The sequence below is a fragment of the Centrocercus urophasianus genome, unplaced genomic scaffold (genome assembly GCF_019232065.1).
Source record: "Centrocercus urophasianus isolate 14NV4802_14NV808 unplaced genomic scaffold, USGS_Curo_1.0 seq_62, whole genome shotgun sequence".
NCBI classification, from domain to species: domain Eukaryota; kingdom Metazoa; phylum Chordata; class Aves; order Galliformes; family Phasianidae; genus Centrocercus; species Centrocercus urophasianus.
The window spans coordinates 446,792-465,680 of record NW_024885222.1 but is presented as its reverse complement, the minus strand read 5'-3'; the positions used below and the strand labels follow the sequence as shown (position 1 = coordinate 465,680).

Below are 18,889 nucleotides of genomic sequence, written 5' to 3'. Positions count from 1 at the left end.
AGTGCAGGCAGCTGCACCAGGAGCGCTGCGAGCCCCAGTCTCCCATCCCACCTCACAGCACGCAGCCAGCAGCTCCTGGCAGCACACAGAGCTGCTCTGCTCCCCCTGCCTGCAGAGCCGCGCTAAGAACAACAGCAACGCCGTCCTCATCGACCTTTTTATTAGTTTGTACATCATATACAGTTTATAATAAAGTAAACCAATTGCATACGGTTTTTGCTTCAGTCTGTGATATTCTCCATATAAACACAGCATTATGAATTATGCCTAATGAAGTAAACAACAAATATTCACATTGTTACCATTCACATCCTAGAAAGGTAAAGGTCCGGAGAGGGACAGCGCTGGCCCCGCTGTGAAGCCGCCCTGGAGAGGCGTTTGGCAAAGCGCTCGGGGTTCGGGTGCTCCATGCAGGACTCCTTTCCTCCCCCAGGAAAGGTTTTACACCGAGGTAAACATTCAGAGTTGGGATTTGGATAAATAGGGCGGCCCTCTCCAAGTCGGCTTCCCACCAGTCTCTGCTTCTGTCTCGGCTGCTCCGAACCGCTTCACAACAAAGCACGTCTGCATGCCGTGAAGCTGCTCGGGCTGCTGCACCCCCAGCGCCGCCTCCCCTGGTTTTCTCCTTTGAAGCAGGAATTTGTACGTGAAAGCGGGGAGCGAGGCAGAGCAACGCAGAAAGGTTGGCTGTGCCAGAGCTGCAGCCGGATCACAAACCCGGGCAGAGGCAGCGCGCACGGCCCCCACAGCCCAGCGCTGCCGCTCTCCCTAACGCAGCTTCGCACTCCGCGCCTCTCAGCGCCCTCACAGCTCCCGCAGAGCTCCTCCATCAGCTCAGCCCAGCACAGGCACAAACTGCCCAGCGCTGCTCCGGCGATCCCACATCCCCATCCCCTCCCCGGCCGCAGCGGAGCGCATCGCTTCGGAGCCGACACGGCACCGCTCCCGGGAAGCGGCTTCCCTGGGGAAAGCCCCGGGTCTCAGCTCCGGGAGCGGGACGCCCCTCGCACGGCTGGGCGCAGCTCTGCTGCCACGGAACACACAGACCTCAGCACTACGGGAGGAACTCAACGGGGGCCGCGCACAGCCGTCCTTTTCCCTACGGGGGGGGAGGGTACAAGGCACGCGTTTAAAGCCCATCCACTTGAAGACAAGTGAACATCTCAGCTACTAAACCGAGGAAGTGAACTGGAAGGACCGGCAAAGCCCTGCACAGACTTTTGGCCATTCCAGAGCTTTCAGAGCGCCGCAGAGCACAGCCCCCATCGCGAGGCCAGGGCTCTCCTGCTGGGAATGAGCAGAGCGGGCCGCTGCTGCTCTGCATCCCGGATACAGAAAGCTCCGGGGGACTCACAATATTGCACAGCTATTTCACACTGCTGTCCCCAAACTGTCGCCACTCACCCAGTCTGCACTAACGCAAGTATTTACAGAACAGTCAGAAGCCATCAGCACACGAGATCCAGCTTTACAGCAACACTTCCAAGTACACAAACAAAGCCATGTGCTTCCCTAGGTAGCATGGATAGCAGACAATTGGAAAAGCCTGTCAAAAGGGGCAGCCAGAAGCAGCGGGACGGTTTCCAAAGCCAACTTCAGGCCCAGGGCCGCACCCCGAAGGGACGCGCAGCGCTCCGTGCAGAAGCTGGAGCTGAAACTGCGTCAGATACGGAAAGCAAATCACACAGGGAAAAGAAATAAATAAACACAGCAGACCCGAGGGCCTGGAGGTCAGCTGTGCGCACATGCAAGCATCTCCCAAACACCAACGCAGAGATCTGGAGGTCGCCCCGCGGCGCCCACACCTGCAGCACTGCGACACGGGGCGACGGCGAACCCGGGGGGCTGCAGGAGGGGCAGAGCCCTTCTTCAGCTCCATCCACACAGCAGCACTCCTCAGAGACGCGTTGGCACTCACCACAGTAATATTTAACTATTTTAAATCATGCATTCACCTGCAGCTTCATAAACATCTGCGCACATTCCCTCGCCCAGAGACGAAGCCGCTCCATTGCTGCCCTCTGAGGAACGGCCTCAAACCCAGCTGGGAGAGGAGGGCACAGCAGGGAGGCAGAAACACCAACAGCCATCGCAACCAGCGCAGTGCTGAACGCAGCGCGCATCCCTGCGTGCTGACAGAAGGCCGAGCTGTGCAGCAATTGCTGACACACAGGACAACGCACCGCAAAGCTGCAACGCCACGCTGAAATCAGTCCTGCAAGCTGTGACTGCGCAGAGCTGCGGGAGCTGGGAGGTCTCAGTGAGCACAGGCAGAGTTTGGGGTCCCTGCTATTCATCTGAAAACTGCAGGATCTCATTTTGCTCTCAGTGCAACCCGGGTCAATCCGTCACCCTGCACCGACACGAAGGACGCTCAGCAAACGTCTGTTTTTAGGAATATTACTTCACGTTGGCTCACTTCAAAAGCTGCCTCCAGAGCGATTGTAAAACGCTGCCTTTATTTTGCAGCACTCAAATTGAAGCCCTTAAATCTTCCCTCTGTGAGAGCAGATTGTCAGAAGTTCCGACCAAACCCAACGTACTCAGCAGCACCAACTGCTGAAGTCCAGGCCAGCAGCCCAGGGCACGCGCAGCCTCAGCGGGAAGGAAGACAAAGATGTCAGCATCTGAAGGAATCATTCTGTGCAATTCATTGATTGTAATTTTTGCTCCTGCAGTAGAAGCCGAGGCAGAGATGATACAACAGGGTCAGGTTCCTCCTCAGGAAAAGAGCTCGCAGGCAGGAACTTTGCTTTCCCACCCACACCAACCTCAGCTCTGCGCTGCTCAGCCTCAGCTCTCAGCGCACGCAGCCCCGCTCAGCCCCTGCAAAGCGCAGCACCGCCTGCAGCCCGAGGCGCCCAGCGGCACCCGAGGGCTCAACAGAGCACCTGTGGCAGAGATCCTCTGCTTTCCAGGGAAGCGGGAAGAGCTGTGGAAGCTGAGCCCTTCCCCAGCAGAGCCCACGGCGGCTGTGCTGAGCGACAGAGCAGCGCCACGCCAACAAAACCACGTCCAGCTCCAGGCTGTCAGCTCTGCGCTGCAGCACCCAGCCGAGAGCTCTGCACACGCCGTGCAAGAGAAGCAAGGGGCAGGCTGCCAGCCCAGGGGGGGACTTTGCATTTTCTTGCTCCTTTGGACTATTGACGTTACTATTTGAGAGCCACTCCTCTGCTTTGTCATAAGGGAGAGTCCTTGTGACGGCGATGAGATCGCACTGCTGCACAGGAACCACTTCAGCAACGACCTGAACATCACTTCGCGTTTCTTCAAGGCTAAGAGGAGTTCATCCACACTACGGATCAGCAACACAAAGTCTAACGTGACGATTTCAAACCCAACAGAACCGAGTTCACAGCGCGGCTATGAAGAGTTCAAGTGGATTAATTGAAAGGAAAAAACACACGGTGAAAAAATTCAAGCCCAGAGCAAATCCCACATCGTCTTCAAGAGGAAAATCCTGGCGCAGGACGCAAAGCCCTCAGCCTCAGCTGCACCACAGGCGCTCCCACAGCAGCTGCTCTTTTAAATCCGTTTCTCTCTGACGCACAACCGCTCAGCTCACGCGTTACTGACCGAGTCCAAGCGACCGTTCTGGGAGAACCACGGCACAGAAAGGAGCCCAGGAGAGCTGGCCGGCGAGATGCCATCGCGTGAGGTCTGAGGGAACGCTGGCAACGTTTTCAGAGAGGTGAGAGAACGGAGCAGCTCCTACAGAGCTGAGATGCTGCCATGCTGTGCTGTGCAGCCAGAACAGAACACGGCAGAATTCCACGAGGACTCCGGGAAATCCTCTGTGCCGAGGAGCAGCCTGAAAGCACGGGCCAGCATGGAGGGACCAACAGATTCAAAGCTTTATTATTTTCTTTTTTAATAAAGTTAACAGTAAAACAAAATCCACAAGCCTTCCCTTCCCCGAGCTGGTTTCCTCTTCACACACAAACGCACACAAACTGAGGTCTCCAACCGAGAGAAATGAAACTGCTCTAAGTACAATGAGACATGATGGAGGAAGGAGTCTAAGTATGTCCGTATTGAAGGCTAAAAGCAGCAGAGCAGGTGTGTGTGTTTTAGCCAAACTGGAAAAAGAAATTCCCAGGCCCAGAAGCTGAAAAAGAAAACGAAAGATGTTAGTTCAAAGACAGGGCGGTCGAACAGCAGGCTGCAACGGCCCGATGCCAGGCCAGTAACTGAACAAAGCCATCTGGGCAGGTAGGGGAGATCCGTCCCACGCATCTCCAGCAGCTGAATCCCAAGAGGTAAGAGAGGACCGCTGACAACACGGGCGAGGGAGGCTCTGCAGGCGAGCTGACAAGGACGAAAGCCAATGGTGCAAGAACCATGCAGGACTGCCCCAAACACACAACAAAACCTAACAACGCACAGCTCCTCACATGGCCTAATGCACTGGGAAAGTGCTGAGAGCTGTGCAGCGCTGCACGAAGCCCAACCGCAGCTGAGGACTGAAGGGAGCTCAGCAGCACGCTCTTCTCCGTCGGCACAGCGAAGCTGGGGAGCCTCTGCTGCCGGGTGAAGCAATCTGAGCACTTACCAGCTCCAACACCAGCAGCAGGGCGCCTCCACCTACCTTCAAAACTGAAGCCTCCCGGCCCTCCAAAGAAGGCCTTAAATATATTATTTGCATCGAAGTCTGTAGGGAAGAAAAGGAAGCTGTAAGATGAAGAGGAACAGAGAGTTGCAGTTTTCAGTTTAGAAACTGGCTCTGAACTGAGAGCCCACACCGTGTTTCACAGAAAGCCATGGACAAGCAGCCTGCTTTGCCCACTGTAAGGGAGCAGCACAGCACACCGTGGCACTGTGCTGCACCACAGCACGGGACACATCAGTGGCACAGAACAGGTAAAAGCAACATCTCTCAGGCCTTAACTCACAGAAGCAAGCTAAGGATTTTGGATCAGCCACATTTTGGGACCCACAGAATTTGCGTGATGGATTTATACACCCTGTGAAAGACAGAAGCTTCTGCAGATGGCACCTACTGTCCAACAGCTCAGTCAAGCACAATGTCCACCACACAACCCTGATTACCTGCAGCTCTCGACAGCAACTGCCATTCAAACACTCCCACGGACCAAACAAAGCCAATTTATGGGGTTGTTACAAAAGGGAGGATACCACAAAAACTACCTACCTCCCATGTTCAACCCATCTTCTTCTAGATCCTGCCCACTGTCATAGCGAGCCTTCTTCTTGGGGTCTGACAAGATGGTAAAGGCTTCACCAACCTCCTTGAACTTCTTCTCCTCTTCCTTCTGTACTTCTGCACTCGCCCCACTGTGGCGGTCTAACAACATGAAACCAAGCAGGAAAGAAACTTTATGTTTCTATTGTGAAAGGGAAGCTGCAGGCAGCCCCAGCTACCACAGGAGGCATTTTAGACATCCGGGGGTCACATCTGCCCATGCATTCCTCCTCCCCTTTATTCCCAGCTCCCAGTGATGGTTGCGGGTGGCTGTGCAGGAGAATCGGAGCAGCAAGGCATGCTCTGAAAACACCTGGATACCTGGATGATGCATCAGTGCTCTTTTCCTGTAGGCCTTCTTGATCTCATCTTCAGAGGCGTTCTTGTCGACCCCAAGGATTTTGTAGTAGTCTTTCCGCTTGCTTTTTTTCAGTTCCATCTGTGCATTCTTTAGAAGCTGTTTGTGTTCTGCAAAGCCCAAGGAAAGCAGCCTTAGTGCGTCACACAGCGCCCTGCTTCCGCAGAGACCGACAGACCAAGACCTGGGGTGGCCTGAGCTGCAGGATTTGGGTGCCACAAGCACCAACCACTTGCATTTCTGCTCAGGCAGCAAACTGAAGCTGAACCCTGCACCGAAGGCTGTTCCCAAATGCAGGTGAAATCTCAATGCTACTGAACCAGTATTTGCCAGACAGTGAACCACAACAACTAGAGCTGCTCCGTTTCATTTCAGGCTACTACGAAGGATGAGGACCACATTCAGCAACAAACCACCTGCCTTACTCAGAGGAAACATGCACAGAACACAGACACGTTTACCTTTTGTTTTTTCTGTCTGATAAACTTTTTCATAGTCTCTTACAGCATCTTCGTATTGCTCTGTGTCCATGTAACTGTGGGAACAATGATTGCCAAGCTGTACTTCACAGAAAGCATAAAGAAGGGGCTCAGTCACAAGTTTTCTGGGTAGATAGGAATTAAGGGAAACAGACGCATTGGGCTGCAGAAAGAACCTGCAAAGGGTAACAGCTGCTGGAGGCCATGGGAAACCTGGCACAGGAACTCTGGGCTCCAAACTGAGGCTGCCATCTCGCTTGCTGACACACATTCTACTTTAAAGGCCTTATAATTATTGATCCAACAGCAGGAATTAATGGCAGCCACAACATTTTGAGGAAGCTGGTGCAGAGCTGCACGCTGACAGCCCTGGTCAGAAGTGACAACTTGGGTGCCTCAGAGAGGACGCTCCTGCCTGCTGGCCTTTCAGCCCCACTCACACACTGACAACTTGCTGTGATTCAGCAGTCCCCATAACAAACCCTGCCTAAACACAACAGACAGGCAGCCCGGACACGTGCAGGCAGGACAGACCACATGCTTTCCCAACTCCCCAGCACCACACAGAAGAGGTTTGTATGGACCTCTGAAGGCATCGCCTTTTATTCATGTAAGCTTCAGATTTGTTGCCCTGTCACCTATTGCTGTGGGGAGGAGGTTCCCATCTCCAAACCTGCCCAGCAGTCCAAGACAAACACCTACTTACCACTGTGCTCTCCTCAAGTACGCCTTAACATACGTCTCGTCCAGCTTTACTGCGTTCGTGCAGTCATCTATCGCTTCTTCGAGTTTCCTAAGCTACAAGGTCAGACAGAAGTGAATCCCAATCAGAGAAAAGCAGAACTGCTAAACAGCGTTAGGATTTCAAGCAAATGAAAGCACGATATCCTCGTTACAAGGAAGGAAACAAACAGGGATGCCTTCACACTGATTAAGATAAGGCCACACTGCATTCCTTCTCCCCCTCCCACTCCAGGCAGCCCAAGCATTTGAGTTTTGTTTCTTTAGGAGTCGATTTCTTCAGCTGCTTGGAGCAGATCCAATTATTGTGCAAGCCCAAGAACTTGCTGACAGCTCTGGATGGCTGCAGCTGCCCCAGGAGAAGTGCATGCTTCTAGAACAAGCAACCTGCTGCTTGTCAACTACGTGCTGAGGAACAAGACCTACATTAAAGGTCAGCTGCACGATGACCACTTCTTACCTTGGAATTAACCGTCCCCCGGTTGCAGTAGAGTTTGGCATTTGTTTTTATGTTATTAGGATCTATTCCTAGTGCTTCTGTGTACAGTTCATAAGCTAGTTTGTAGTTTCCTTCTTTAAATGCTTTATTCCCATCTTCCTTCTTCGCTTTAAGTGCTTTGGCATTCTGAAAGACAACGCACCGTGGGTAAGGACAGCAGCTGAGCGTTCAGAGGAAACAACGCCTCATCTCCCTGGCCAGGACTCCCCAGCTATAGCCATTCCAATCTGCTTCCTGACACCCTTACAGGACACAGCAGTCACAGGCTCACGGGGCAGAGAAAGGACTGCTCCAGCAGAAGAGCCTGTTTAAAGCAGCAAGCCCTGGCAGTTTCGTGGTCCCAGCCCCAGCGCCCACAACTTACACGGCAGGCTAAACACGCTTTCTCGTGGTCAGGAGCCATTCTGAGTGCCTGGACGAAGAACTGCACTGCCTTCTCAATGCAGTCCTCATAATAAAGGCAGAGGCCGCGGACGTACAGAGCATCTGCGTTCGTCGAGTCCATCCGTAAGATGTCACTGCGACAGACACAGACCGTAAGTCACCTACAGCACTCTGCCTGTCATCAGCAGAAGCACTCTTCTCCTGCTGAGATACTGAGGTGATTCATCAGATCTGTGGTAGGGATATAAAACAGTGCACGAAGATGCTCAAGCAAGACTGCTGGATATTAAATAAGCTTAACAAGAGTTTCCCAGTGTGATGAATTGGAAGAAGGATGAATTCACGTCAGCTTCTTTGTCATCATTCGCACTGAGGATTTTTTACATCTCCCATTGTTTTAGGCTCTGGGAACAGACAGCATGCAGCACACACCACAAGCTGGTTCACGATTTCAAGACCTTAAAGATGCCTACCTTGCTACAGACTGTGCTTCTGGGTAACGACCCAGCAGTGCTAAACATTCAGCCTTGAGGATTTTGAATCTGTGACAAGCAGGAGCAAACTCCAGAGCACGATCCATGCAAAACACAACCTGATGTGAGAAAAGCAAACATCCAAAGGTTTAGTTTGAAAAACTGCATCATTACCACACGTGAGATGCCCTGTTTGCCTTTGAGCAGGAAGGGAAGTGTGCAGGTTCCTCTTTTCTGCTGGATCCACGTTTCATTCAGAGCAGTTTTTGGTGGTGTTGTTTTTCTTTGCTTTGCTTTGTTCTAAGAAGGGCTTCATGGGGTACGTGGGCCCTGCTTTGTCACCATGACAGAGCACTGGGCAGAAAACTCAAGGAACACCTGTAGTTCAAACCCTTTAACTCCACTGAAATTGCAGGCCCCAAAGAAAAGGCCAAGGAAGACAATTCTGCCCCTGTTTCCTGTGTTACAAAGGAGTGTGGGAGGGACAGAAATGCAACAGACTGGGACAGTTTGGACTGGACAGAACACAAAAAAAGTACAGAGCAGGGACTGATCTTAGACTGCCTGACTGCAGTGGGCAGGGTGATCTAATGGGTCTTTTTCCATCTCTGCCTCCATGGCAGGGACATCTGCAGGAGAACAGGGCGATTGTTCCACCAAGTTTCATCTGCTTTCCCGGCCTGTGACATCACGATGGGCTGCTGTGGGAAGCACTGTGCTTCAGACTGAGAAGCCAAAGGCAAAGGGTGAGAAAGGAGCAAGAACAGCTCTCCAGAAACAAAGATCACATTTCATGCAGGTCTTCCCAGTGAAGTGAGGGGACAGATGCAAAAGCCCAGAACAGGCAGCACAGGCAGGGTGATTCCACCACATGCAATCCAGACCGACCCCACACCCCATCTGCTCCTCGTAACAAGGTGGTGCAAAGCTGGAGTTTCTGTTTGCAAAACACTGAGCTTAGCTTAAGAGCCTAACACATCAAACAGCCTCCTTTCTACAGCCCTTACAGGCATCTATGACACAGTTTCATGAGAAGTGTTAAGTGCCTTTCAGATTTCACGCTGTCGCTTCTTGTTGTACGGGGTCAGTAATGGCTGCACCCATTGCTGTCCACAGCAAGAAATGTGAGGAGACTGTACCAGAGAATGCCCAGTGTGGATCTGCATTACTCCTTCACTGACTCACTGTGACACTGACAGGGAGAGCCCAGCTAGGAGGAGGCAGGGGGATGAGATGTGCATCTAACTGACCTGGCCAGGTAAGACAGTCTGCTCAGGATGCTGCAGGAAGCCATCAAGTTCATCTTACCTTCCTGAAATCTCGCTTCTCAAAATCCACTTCTGCTATTTTTTCATACTCCAGCACTGTACTGGCATTCTTCAGCTAAAGACAGGAGCACACAGTAAGTGTTTCTTACAGTCATAAGCAAAAACTGTCGCAGACCACAGAACAGGTTAGGTCAATATTTCTGCCAGCATTAAAATCAGTTTGAAGTTAAGTGACCTCACTGGTAGCCCAAGATTACCATCACTCTCCCCTGAAGTGCTGGTGAAAGACCAGCTTAGCCTCCATGCTTTCCTGCCACGACAACCACACACAAATAACTGTGCCACTAACTGGTCCACTGAGAAGCAGAGAAGGAGATCTCAGCACCACCTCACTGCTTCTCGTCGTACCAAGGCACGCAGGCATCACTACCCAGCTCAATCCCTTCCTTTCGGCAGCGCCTCCCTTTCTCACCTCTTGCTGTGCCTGAGTGTTCTTGTGATCCAGTTCTAAAACGCGCTGGAAGCAGCGGCTGGCAGCCATGGCGTTGCCCAGGGAGAGGTGGCACTTCCCTTCCCGCAGGTGGCCCTGGGGAGAGCATTAGAAGGGAGCTGCAGGAGCAGGCGAGTATTCAGACATACAAGAAATAAGATCACCTCCACATACCCTTACGAAGCTGTCGTCCAATCTGACAGACTGCTGAGCATCTCCCAGTGCTTCTCGGAATCTCCCCAGCATCATGAGGGTGGCAGCTCTGTTACCATAATAACTGGCATTGTTAGGACAGGTGTCTGGAGGAAATGGGAGAGCACTTGCTGTCAGTGTAATGTAAGCAGCTGGACAACTTGTAGAACGTACTTGAAAGACATTGTGGGTTCCAAAGAATCACATTCCTTCCAATTTATAACGGCACCAAACGGCTTACAAAGATGCATGATGGTTCAGAATAGAAGCCACGAAACCATTGCTTCTCACACTACACACAGGCTTTAAGTCACACAGAACAGAGGTCTGCAGCACTGAGCCTGACAGCACTGCTGACCCTGCACTAGATGGAAAACTGGATTGGTTTCTTGCTAAAAATATCTCGGATAGAAGGGAAATAAAAGACTGCAGCAAATCACCCACGTTAGCACTGACTTGCATAATCAACCCAGGGAAATTCTGCAAAGTAATTAAACCAACAAAGTTTTCATCCAGTCTGTGCTGTTAGAAACCCTGCTGGTATATCTTAAAATCAGTAACTGGCTTTGATTTTTAGTCATCGCGCTCAGCAGAGCCCATCATCACCGCCACCGCTCTCACCTATGGCTTTTGTGTAATAGTTGTACGCTTCGTTGTAATCCTTCTTGGCGTAGTAAGCGTTCCCTTGCTCCTTGAAGGACTCTGCTTCTCTGAAGGAAGAGAAACGAGGAGCATCAGCACACATTCTGACCACAATCAGGTTTGTGACCCCCGAGCGACCGGCGGCGTTACAGGCACCTGCAGGGCTGACTGCTCGGCTCCAGGAAGGAGCTCAGCGCTGCTCTGGCTCTCAGCTCAGCACCTGACGAGGGCCAAAAACGTGGAAACGGCCACCATGGCTGAACAGCAAGGAGCACAGAGCGAACTCACCGTGAGCAGCGCTCTGTCTCAGCGCAGCCGTCTCTGGAGCTGAGCAGCTCAGCTGCACACGGCCGCCCGACAGCCCGCTCCACGAGTGCTGCACAGCCTCAGCAGCCAAAGAAGTCAAGAAACTGAGCGCTGACTTTCAGAAGCAGTCCCACATATCTGAGAAACGGGGCCAAGAACAAGTTCTGTGCTCAAAGAACTGAATCAGGGAGGAAGACGGGTGCTTCTCCTTGAGGCTTTGCGTGGCACTGCCTTGGCAACAGGTCCAGAAATAGTCCTCGCACTCAAGAGCGAGCATTTGCAGAGACAATTTAGGACATTAAAAACATACAACATATGGTTTAAAGCTGCATCCTTTAAACTCTTGAAAGCAAAGTTTCCTGTAATGGAAATTAAACCCTTCCCCACCTCCTCTTGTCTACCTTCACCATTTTATATAAGCAGCCCAAGACGGAACTCACACCGCAGTGCTGTGAAGTTTAACTCAGTTTTGATGAGTTCAGTGATATCACTCACTTGCTTCTCCTCAGCCAACTCCAAAGCAGCACTGCCCTCACCAAGGCACAGCATTAATACCTGCATCACACTTCTGAGCCGGCAGATACTGCCTGCCCACTGCCCAAAGCACCTGCACACAAATACATCATGGGAAGTGCAGCTGAAGTTGACCATCACTGAGCAGCTTGCTCCTCACTGACTGCCAGCCGCTCCGAATGAAGCCTTTGCTGAAGCAAATGAGCAGAAGCCAAGGAGGCTGAAATAGCTGTGCGAGAGCCTGGCCTGGCAGGGCACAGCTCCACTTGCAGGCGCAGACACAGGCTGCTTCCAGGCTGGGCTGGAAGGCCAGGCTTCCGCATTTTCTTGCGAGAAAGGCCCAGAAGCGAAGGCGCCTTCACATCACCTACTGCAGCAAAGCTACTGACAGGAATTCCAGCAAACACAACCCAACCAGAGCAGAGCAATGTGAGACGGAGTGAAGAGTCGCATGCTTTTTATGCACAGCTTCCCCACACAAATTCAGAACAACGCTGGAGCATCAATGGATCCCAAGGCTGAGCAGCTTTTGCTCTGCACAAGGTTACCAATACCCTGCACCCCTCCCAGGGACAGACCCACACCAGGGCCTGGGCAGCTCCGCCAGCCCACCAGGGAGAGAACAAAGGGAAATGTGTTGAAACCAGTTAACATGTTTGTAACCTCGTTCCGGGCTGCCATTGGCCATTCCCACACAACCGCCTCATGCAAAGAGTTGTTTGCACAGAAGAGCCACAGTTGTGCCAGCTGGCGGGACAATAGACACAGGGGGCTGCTGCCCCAGGGCCTGCGGGGCCACAGCGGGAAATGGCAGCGCGGCACAGACTTGAAGTTTCGCTGCCAGCTGCAGCCAGTGGAGCAGGCGCAGCCCTGCTGCAACTCTGCAGAAGTCAAGCCATGGAAGTGGAACTCTGTGCATCAGCACGTCGACGTGCAGCAGGAGGTGGAGGAGCAGCGGGGGCTCAGCAGCACCCAACGCTCAGCCCGCGCTCCACGAACGGCCGAGGTGGGAGCCGGCGCTGCTCCACGGCTGCGGCAGGAAGGCGCTTTACTCAGCAGCCCTGCTCTCCCAGGAGCTGCCATGCGCTCAGTGCTGCTGCCAGCACAGCTCTGGGCTCCTCTGCCGTGAGGGCTGGCAGCAGTTCTGTGCTGGGTGGATTTGTGCTGCTGGTGGTGGGATCCAGACTTTGTAGGACTACAAACGGGCCCCAGAGCGGCGCTTTCTGTTACAGATCACACGTTCATAAGCAGTGCAGGAGAACAGCCAGCAGTTCCGCACTACCTTGGCAGCAAGCAGCTTAAACAGAACTTCATTCTAATTTCTGTAATACCAAATGGAGAAGAAAATCACAGATCTCGTTTAAGCTTCACTCAGAAGCTCTCTGTTGTAAGGCCTGTAAAAGGGATGAATGGCACGAATGGAGAACTGACCCTGAGCTGCTCCAGCAGCACACAGCCCACCCGCGTCCCTCAGCAGCATCACCTGCCATCGTCACACTGCCATCAGACACAGCAATAGGTCTGGCTGCTGGAGCTCCGTTGGCCAACACTACTGGGAAGAGTTGGGGAACGGAAGGAGGAAAGCAGATGCGTGGCAAAGCAACCTCCACAAAGCACAGAACTGTGAGAGCAAAGGTGTGAACAAGAATTACTCATTTCTACTCTTTTCTTGGTCTGTTTCCCTTATAAGCCTTTAGCATAACACAGATCCATACACCAGCAGCTCACAGTGCCTCAACGGGGCAGAGAGGCAATACACATGGATTTCTATTGCCCACACTGCTTAAAGCCCAATGATGGAAAAAAGATCACGAAAGGAAACCCAGAATCTCCCCCAAAGCACAAAGGCTAAGCCAGCTGCTGGAAACGCAAGGCTTGTGGCCTCGGGTCCCAGACACAGAACAGAAGCATCTCTCCCCAGTTGTGCTCCATTGACACAGAAAGCACACTGAGCAAACAGTCCTTGTTTACCACGGTCTCTGGCTACAACAAGAAATGCAGATCTCCTGATATCACTGGTAATTGTTTCAATCCAAACAGATGCTGCAGCCTGAATGAGATCATTCTGCATCTCGCACTGATGTAGGCTGCATTCCCCACTTGCTACTTTTGAAGCTGAAGAAGAATCATGCTTTGCTAAAAATATGATGCAGGCTGAATGGAGCGCTTTGTTCCCAGTGGGCAGAGCCTCCTCAGGGCTCTGTGCAGCCAACACAGAAGACAGGGAAGAGTCGCACCAGGACCTCGGGAAGAAGCTCATCTTTCATTGCGTGCAGCCAGGGCTCACGAGCAGGGGCTGTGTGCTGTAACTCTCCCTACCGGCTCGCCGCCTCTTTCCCCTTTCACAACACTTGTCACAGCCTCTAATCCTTCCCCCGTCCTCCCGGAAGACCTGCCACGTACAGGCAGCAGCCACAGCTCCTATGCTGCAGCAGCACCCTCCTGCCATGCCAAGGCTCCCTGCTCACCGTGCCCTGCTGACAGCTCAGCCCTGCTCTCTCTGCAGGCAGCAGAGCTGTGAGGCACATCCACCCCATCCCACAGCAGAACCCCATGGCTGAGAACAGCCCCTGCCTCCTCCCCGGCACTGGCAGCCCCCACACCAGTTGCAGCTTCCCCTCCTGCTGCAGCTTGCAGCAAGGAGCACGCAGACCTGCCTTCCAGCACAGCTCACCTTCCCAAGCCACCAGGACCTGAGCAGCTGGCAGGTCTGGCAGCGCTGGCACAGCCTGGCTCCAGTGCTCTGTGCACGCAGGTCGGTGCCTGCAGAGCCGTGCTCTCAGCTCAGGCACACAGCACGTAGCAGGCGGCAGCATCACGGCTGCTCAGCTCTGGAACACCTCTCCTACTTCATCTCCTGCCTCCATTGCAACACACTGACAAAAAAAATACACAGGATTTCAAGGATGCTCTGAAATCCCTGCCAGAAAACATGAGTACTCATGGTCACCAGGGCAGTCTGAAACCACCAAATCCAAGGGAATGGGAATTTTAACCAGGCCAGCTTCTGCCTGCGAGGCGTCCAGAGCCTCACAAACCTATCAGCCCCCATCTCCTTCGGGATGCCCAAAGGGCACAGCTGGCTTCTCTGAGCAATTCTAGCACTTTTCCTTAATAGCACATGGTGCCTCCATCCTGCAGTTCCCCTGTTGGATTCCAGACGAGATTCTCAGCTGTCAGATGTTACTCAGCTGCTTGGATAAAATAAGTTGGGTGATCTCAATACAGCTTACATTGGGCAGATGTCTAGAGCTTAAAATTAGCTGCTGTGTTTCCCACTGGACGTACTGCAGCCTTGCCTCCTTTCAGGGCACAGGACTGAAGCCAGGCAATGAGCGCACGCCTCTTCCAGGCTGGGTTGTACTTTGTAACCGAGGAGCTCCAGTGAAGGGAAGATACATCTATGCTACTCTGAATCTGGCATGAAAGAAGAGCACAGGTGCAATGCCAGGTCGCCAGGTACAAAACACAGAGTCACATAAAACACACCATGACCGCCCTCAGCAGATATCCTCACACTGAGCCTGTGGCAGTGGGGGCAAACGGGAAGCAGAGCAGCACGGCGCTCCATGCACACATTGCTCTGCACATCAGCACCCCCCGCTGAGCAAGCAGTGGGTTTGCACCCAGCTGCAATGCAGCAGTGAGAATGAAGACATTCACACGCAGAATGATTTAGAACCAGGGAAATCTCAAGGCTGCACACACAGACATCCGCTTGGATAGCCCCACCAACTGAAGGGGCTGCCCTGGGACCCGAGGCTTCTGGGAGAGCGGTCAACAGAAAAATCACAGACATTTAGTCCAGAGGGTGCACAAAAAAATCCGTGCTGTCCTCTACATACAGCCCAGAGCACAGCCAATACCTGAGGACAAACTCAGCCACAGGAAACAGGAGCACAGGAAGGAGCCAATGCCCCCTGCAGCACCCGGTGTGAACAGCCAGATGAGCCCTGCACGTTAATTACACAGTTACGTAATGCACCTTGCTAGCAGAGCTCACCATTGACCCACTTCATACCCACAGCACCATTGCTGATGGCAGGGCTGAGTCTCAGTGTTTGTGAGAGCCCACAGGAGGCCCAGGACCACCCTGAGCATTGGCTTCCATGAAGGCCTGGATGCAGGAAACAGCCCGCCTGCATGTAAGACAACGTGAGTCACCCTAAAAAAGATGATCTGGAGTTCAAAACAAGCTTCAATTCCAAGCACCAAACACCTTTTCCAAGCTGTACACAGAAATTATCTCGTCAGAGTATCCAGATGCTCTGCAAATGCATGGGAGATTAAACGCCAACATGAGGAGCTTCTGCCATTCCTCACATCACCCTAAGATGATAATTACACGTTCACAAAACAGGCTGGATCCACAGCCTGGGAAACTCCAGTGCCCAGTGAGAAGCAGAGCAGGAATCCTGGAACAGCCCTTACCCACAGCCCTACAGCCAACATCCCCAGGGCCTGGCAGCGCTCCCTGGAGAGGCGGCCCAGGACGTTCATAATTAGTGGGGCAGCCGACTGGGACGCAGCTAATTTCATGTAAAACAGCAGCAGAAAGAGCCTTCCTGATCACCCACACCTGACAGCCTCCAGGCAACATCTGTCGGACTCATCACGACCCGAATTAAGGCCAGGTCTGGAACCTCCTCTTTGATTTCTGCACAATTTACTTTGCGTGGAAAATTTCACTCTCGTTGTTTTATTGAGGTTAATGACGATTTCCTGCAGAGGCATCAACACGTCTGAATTCTGCGGCAAAAGCACCGTGAAAGCAGCGCTCCGTCCAGATCATTTCACAATATTTTCCAAATGATTTGAGATACCTCCCAGAAGGGGCTGCCGCATCCTCCAGCGCTGAAGAAAGGGGAGAAGGATCCAGTCCTGAGCACAGCGATGGAACACAGAGCTGCCAGGAGGACGACAGAGAAACGACGCCCAGCAGCACCGCGCTCCCGGATCAGCTGGGCCAAGGGAGGGACGGATCCCAGGGGCCAGAAACCATTTAGGAGAAGAAGGAAGTGACTTTTGGGGATGGATCTCTCCCTGCCTGCAGCGCAGCCCCCACCCAGCAGGAGCTGCAGCTCCCGCACCCCCACCCAGCAGATAAAATTAATGCACTTACATCAACCCCCATCCGTCAGGACCCTCACAATTCATGCTGCCACAGTCAATAATTATCCTATGACCACGCTCTATTCCTGTCCCTTGAGCCACCGGTGAGTGAGCAGTTTGGCATGTTTACAGCTGTTCAGAAATCCTGAGCTCCACTATTACCACTTTTATTTTTATTAAGCCGCAGAGAACAGAACTGCACATTTAGCTTCGTTGCTTAGGGGCTCACCCTTGTCTATCTGTGCTGCAGTTCCTAAAGAGAGGTACAGAACACAGGAGGCTCGGGGCTGACTTACAGCAGCAGTTCAGTAAGGCTTTTCATTTATTTTTGCTGCTTTCTAACAGAATCTGGCCCAGTCACATCATAAAGCCCACGTTAAATCAGATTCCAGAGAACGCCCGTGCAATTAATGCCAAGTGCCTGCACAGCCCTTGCGTGGTTCCTGATGTTTTACAAACATTAAGCACCTAATTAAGCCTCCAGCCATCCTCCCTAATTTGGTGACTATCACCCTAATTTGCATTAGATCACTTGAGAGATAGAACTCAAGCAACCACTGCGAGCCCCGAGGGCCGATGCAGAGCAGAGATGCCATCCCCAGGACCCTGCCCTGCTCCACTGGTGCACGCAGAACATCACCTCCCGCTCACACACTTCTTGAATCCCAGCAACAGAACACTGTGAAAGCACCATAAAAGCCCAGGATTGCACAGCAATGCCCACGAGCTGCAGCACCAGCCTCATCACGTCAGGAAGTGCCTGGTGACTGAGCCTGGCTCTGCTCCTCGTGGCTGATCCCCTCAGAGCAGGGCAGGGACCAAACCCCCACCCCAGGGCTGCTCCCTGCGCCCAGCAAAACTCGGGAAGGAGGAAGGAAGGAAGGGTAATTAAAGCCAGAGCCGCCAGCATGGCTCTTACATTTGGGTATTTTTAACATTTTGGTTGTCATCTCTAATCAGACCCAGGGAACGGATCACATCAGCGGGCTTCCCCAGCTCCACAGTTTGGCAGTGCTGCACACACAGCACACACGAGTGCCTCCTCAGCAGCTCTTGGTTCCGCTCCTCAAGGACATCACCAGGAAGCTCTCTGTCCCAGCACCGCTCCTGGAGCCATCCGTTCCTGACGGCACATTGCAGCACGAAGCACCGCAGGCTTACTCTGAAAATTGCACTCCTCAGAAGACACTTTCAGTTTTGTTTCTCCTGATGATTTCATCGACCAAAGAATGGTAGGGAGCAGCCGCCTCCCCGCAGCAGCAGCTCCTGGGAGGTGACGAACATCCCGACCCACACCGCAGAGCGCAGCTGTCAGACGTTCCCCACCGCATCAGAACGCGGCGCGGCAACGGCAGCACCGGGCCCCGAGGAAAGCACGCAGCCCGGGGAGCCCCGCAGCCCGGCCGTCGCTTGGCCGGCTGAAGCAGAGCGCTCCAAAACAAGGACGATCAGCACTTTAGGAGTTACCCGGGGATGCTGTTTAACGGCCTCAGAACGACTCTCCCCGCACACAGCGCTGCCGCCCCGCGTGTCGGAAAGCACGGCGGGCAGGGAGCGCAGACGGAGCGCCGCGAACCGGGCCCGAAGCCGCCTCCCCGCTTCTCAGCGACGGGAAACGGCGCTCCGGGCGCGGCGCTAGAGGCGTCACCCGACCCCGGGACGCCCGGCTCCGCTCCGCGGACGGCAGCGTCCGCCGCTCCCTCGCAGGGGGGCACGGAGCGAACGCGGCGCGGCGGACGCGGCGCACGTACGGCTGGGGGCGGGGCTGACGGAGCCCACCGAGAGCCGCAGCCCCGCGGGGCCGGCCCGGCCGCAGCGCCCGCCGCCAACGGAGCGCGCCCCAATGCGGCGGGGTGCGGAGGACGGGAGAGAGCGGACGAGCCGGGCCCGGAGAGGCTCCGCCAAGGCCCCGCAGCCCCTGCTCTTCCCGCCCCGCTCCCGGCCCCCGCCGCCCGCGCTACCTGCGCGCCTCCTCCTCGCTCTCGGGCTCGCCGGGTCCCTCGGGCGCCGCCATGATCACATCGCACTCGGCTGCCGCCGCCATCTTACCGCCGGGCCGGGTGGGGGCGGGGCGGGGCGGGGCGCGCGGGCGCCGGAAGGGGCGGAGCTTCCGGGACGGCGGCGCGGGCTGCCGGGAGCGGGGCGGGGTCGGATGCCGTGAAGTGCCGCGTTCCGCCGCCGGAGGGCGCTGTGGCACCTCCCCCCTTCCGCCGCCGCGCAGCTGGGATC

General features: G+C 54.0%; 1 protein-coding gene across 2 annotated transcripts; it reads right to left on the bottom strand.

The window, feature by feature from the left end:
* Positions 1-143: 143 nt before the first annotated feature.
* On the bottom strand, positions 144-18,723 carry DNAJC7 (DnaJ heat shock protein family (Hsp40) member C7). 2 transcript variants are annotated; one of them, XM_042836553.1, is made up of 14 exons: positions 18,622-18,723; positions 10,709-10,797; positions 10,070-10,194; positions 9,878-9,991; positions 9,446-9,520; positions 8,138-8,256; positions 7,645-7,798; positions 7,242-7,406; positions 6,747-6,838; positions 6,023-6,096; positions 5,525-5,671; positions 5,153-5,305; positions 4,589-4,651; positions 144-4,108 (listed from the first exon to the last, which is right to left on the bottom strand). In XM_042836553.1, exons 1-14 carry the CDS (start codon positions 18,702-18,704, stop codon positions 4,071-4,073), a joined length of 1,491 nt encoding a protein of 496 aa, XP_042692487.1. In that variant the 5' UTR covers positions 18,705-18,723; the 3' UTR covers positions 144-4,070. The 2 variants fall into 2 exon arrangements, with proteins under 2 accessions (XP_042692487.1, XP_042692486.1); XM_042836552.1 differs by having other exon boundaries at positions 144-4,651.
* Positions 18,724-18,889: the final 166 nt, after the last annotated feature.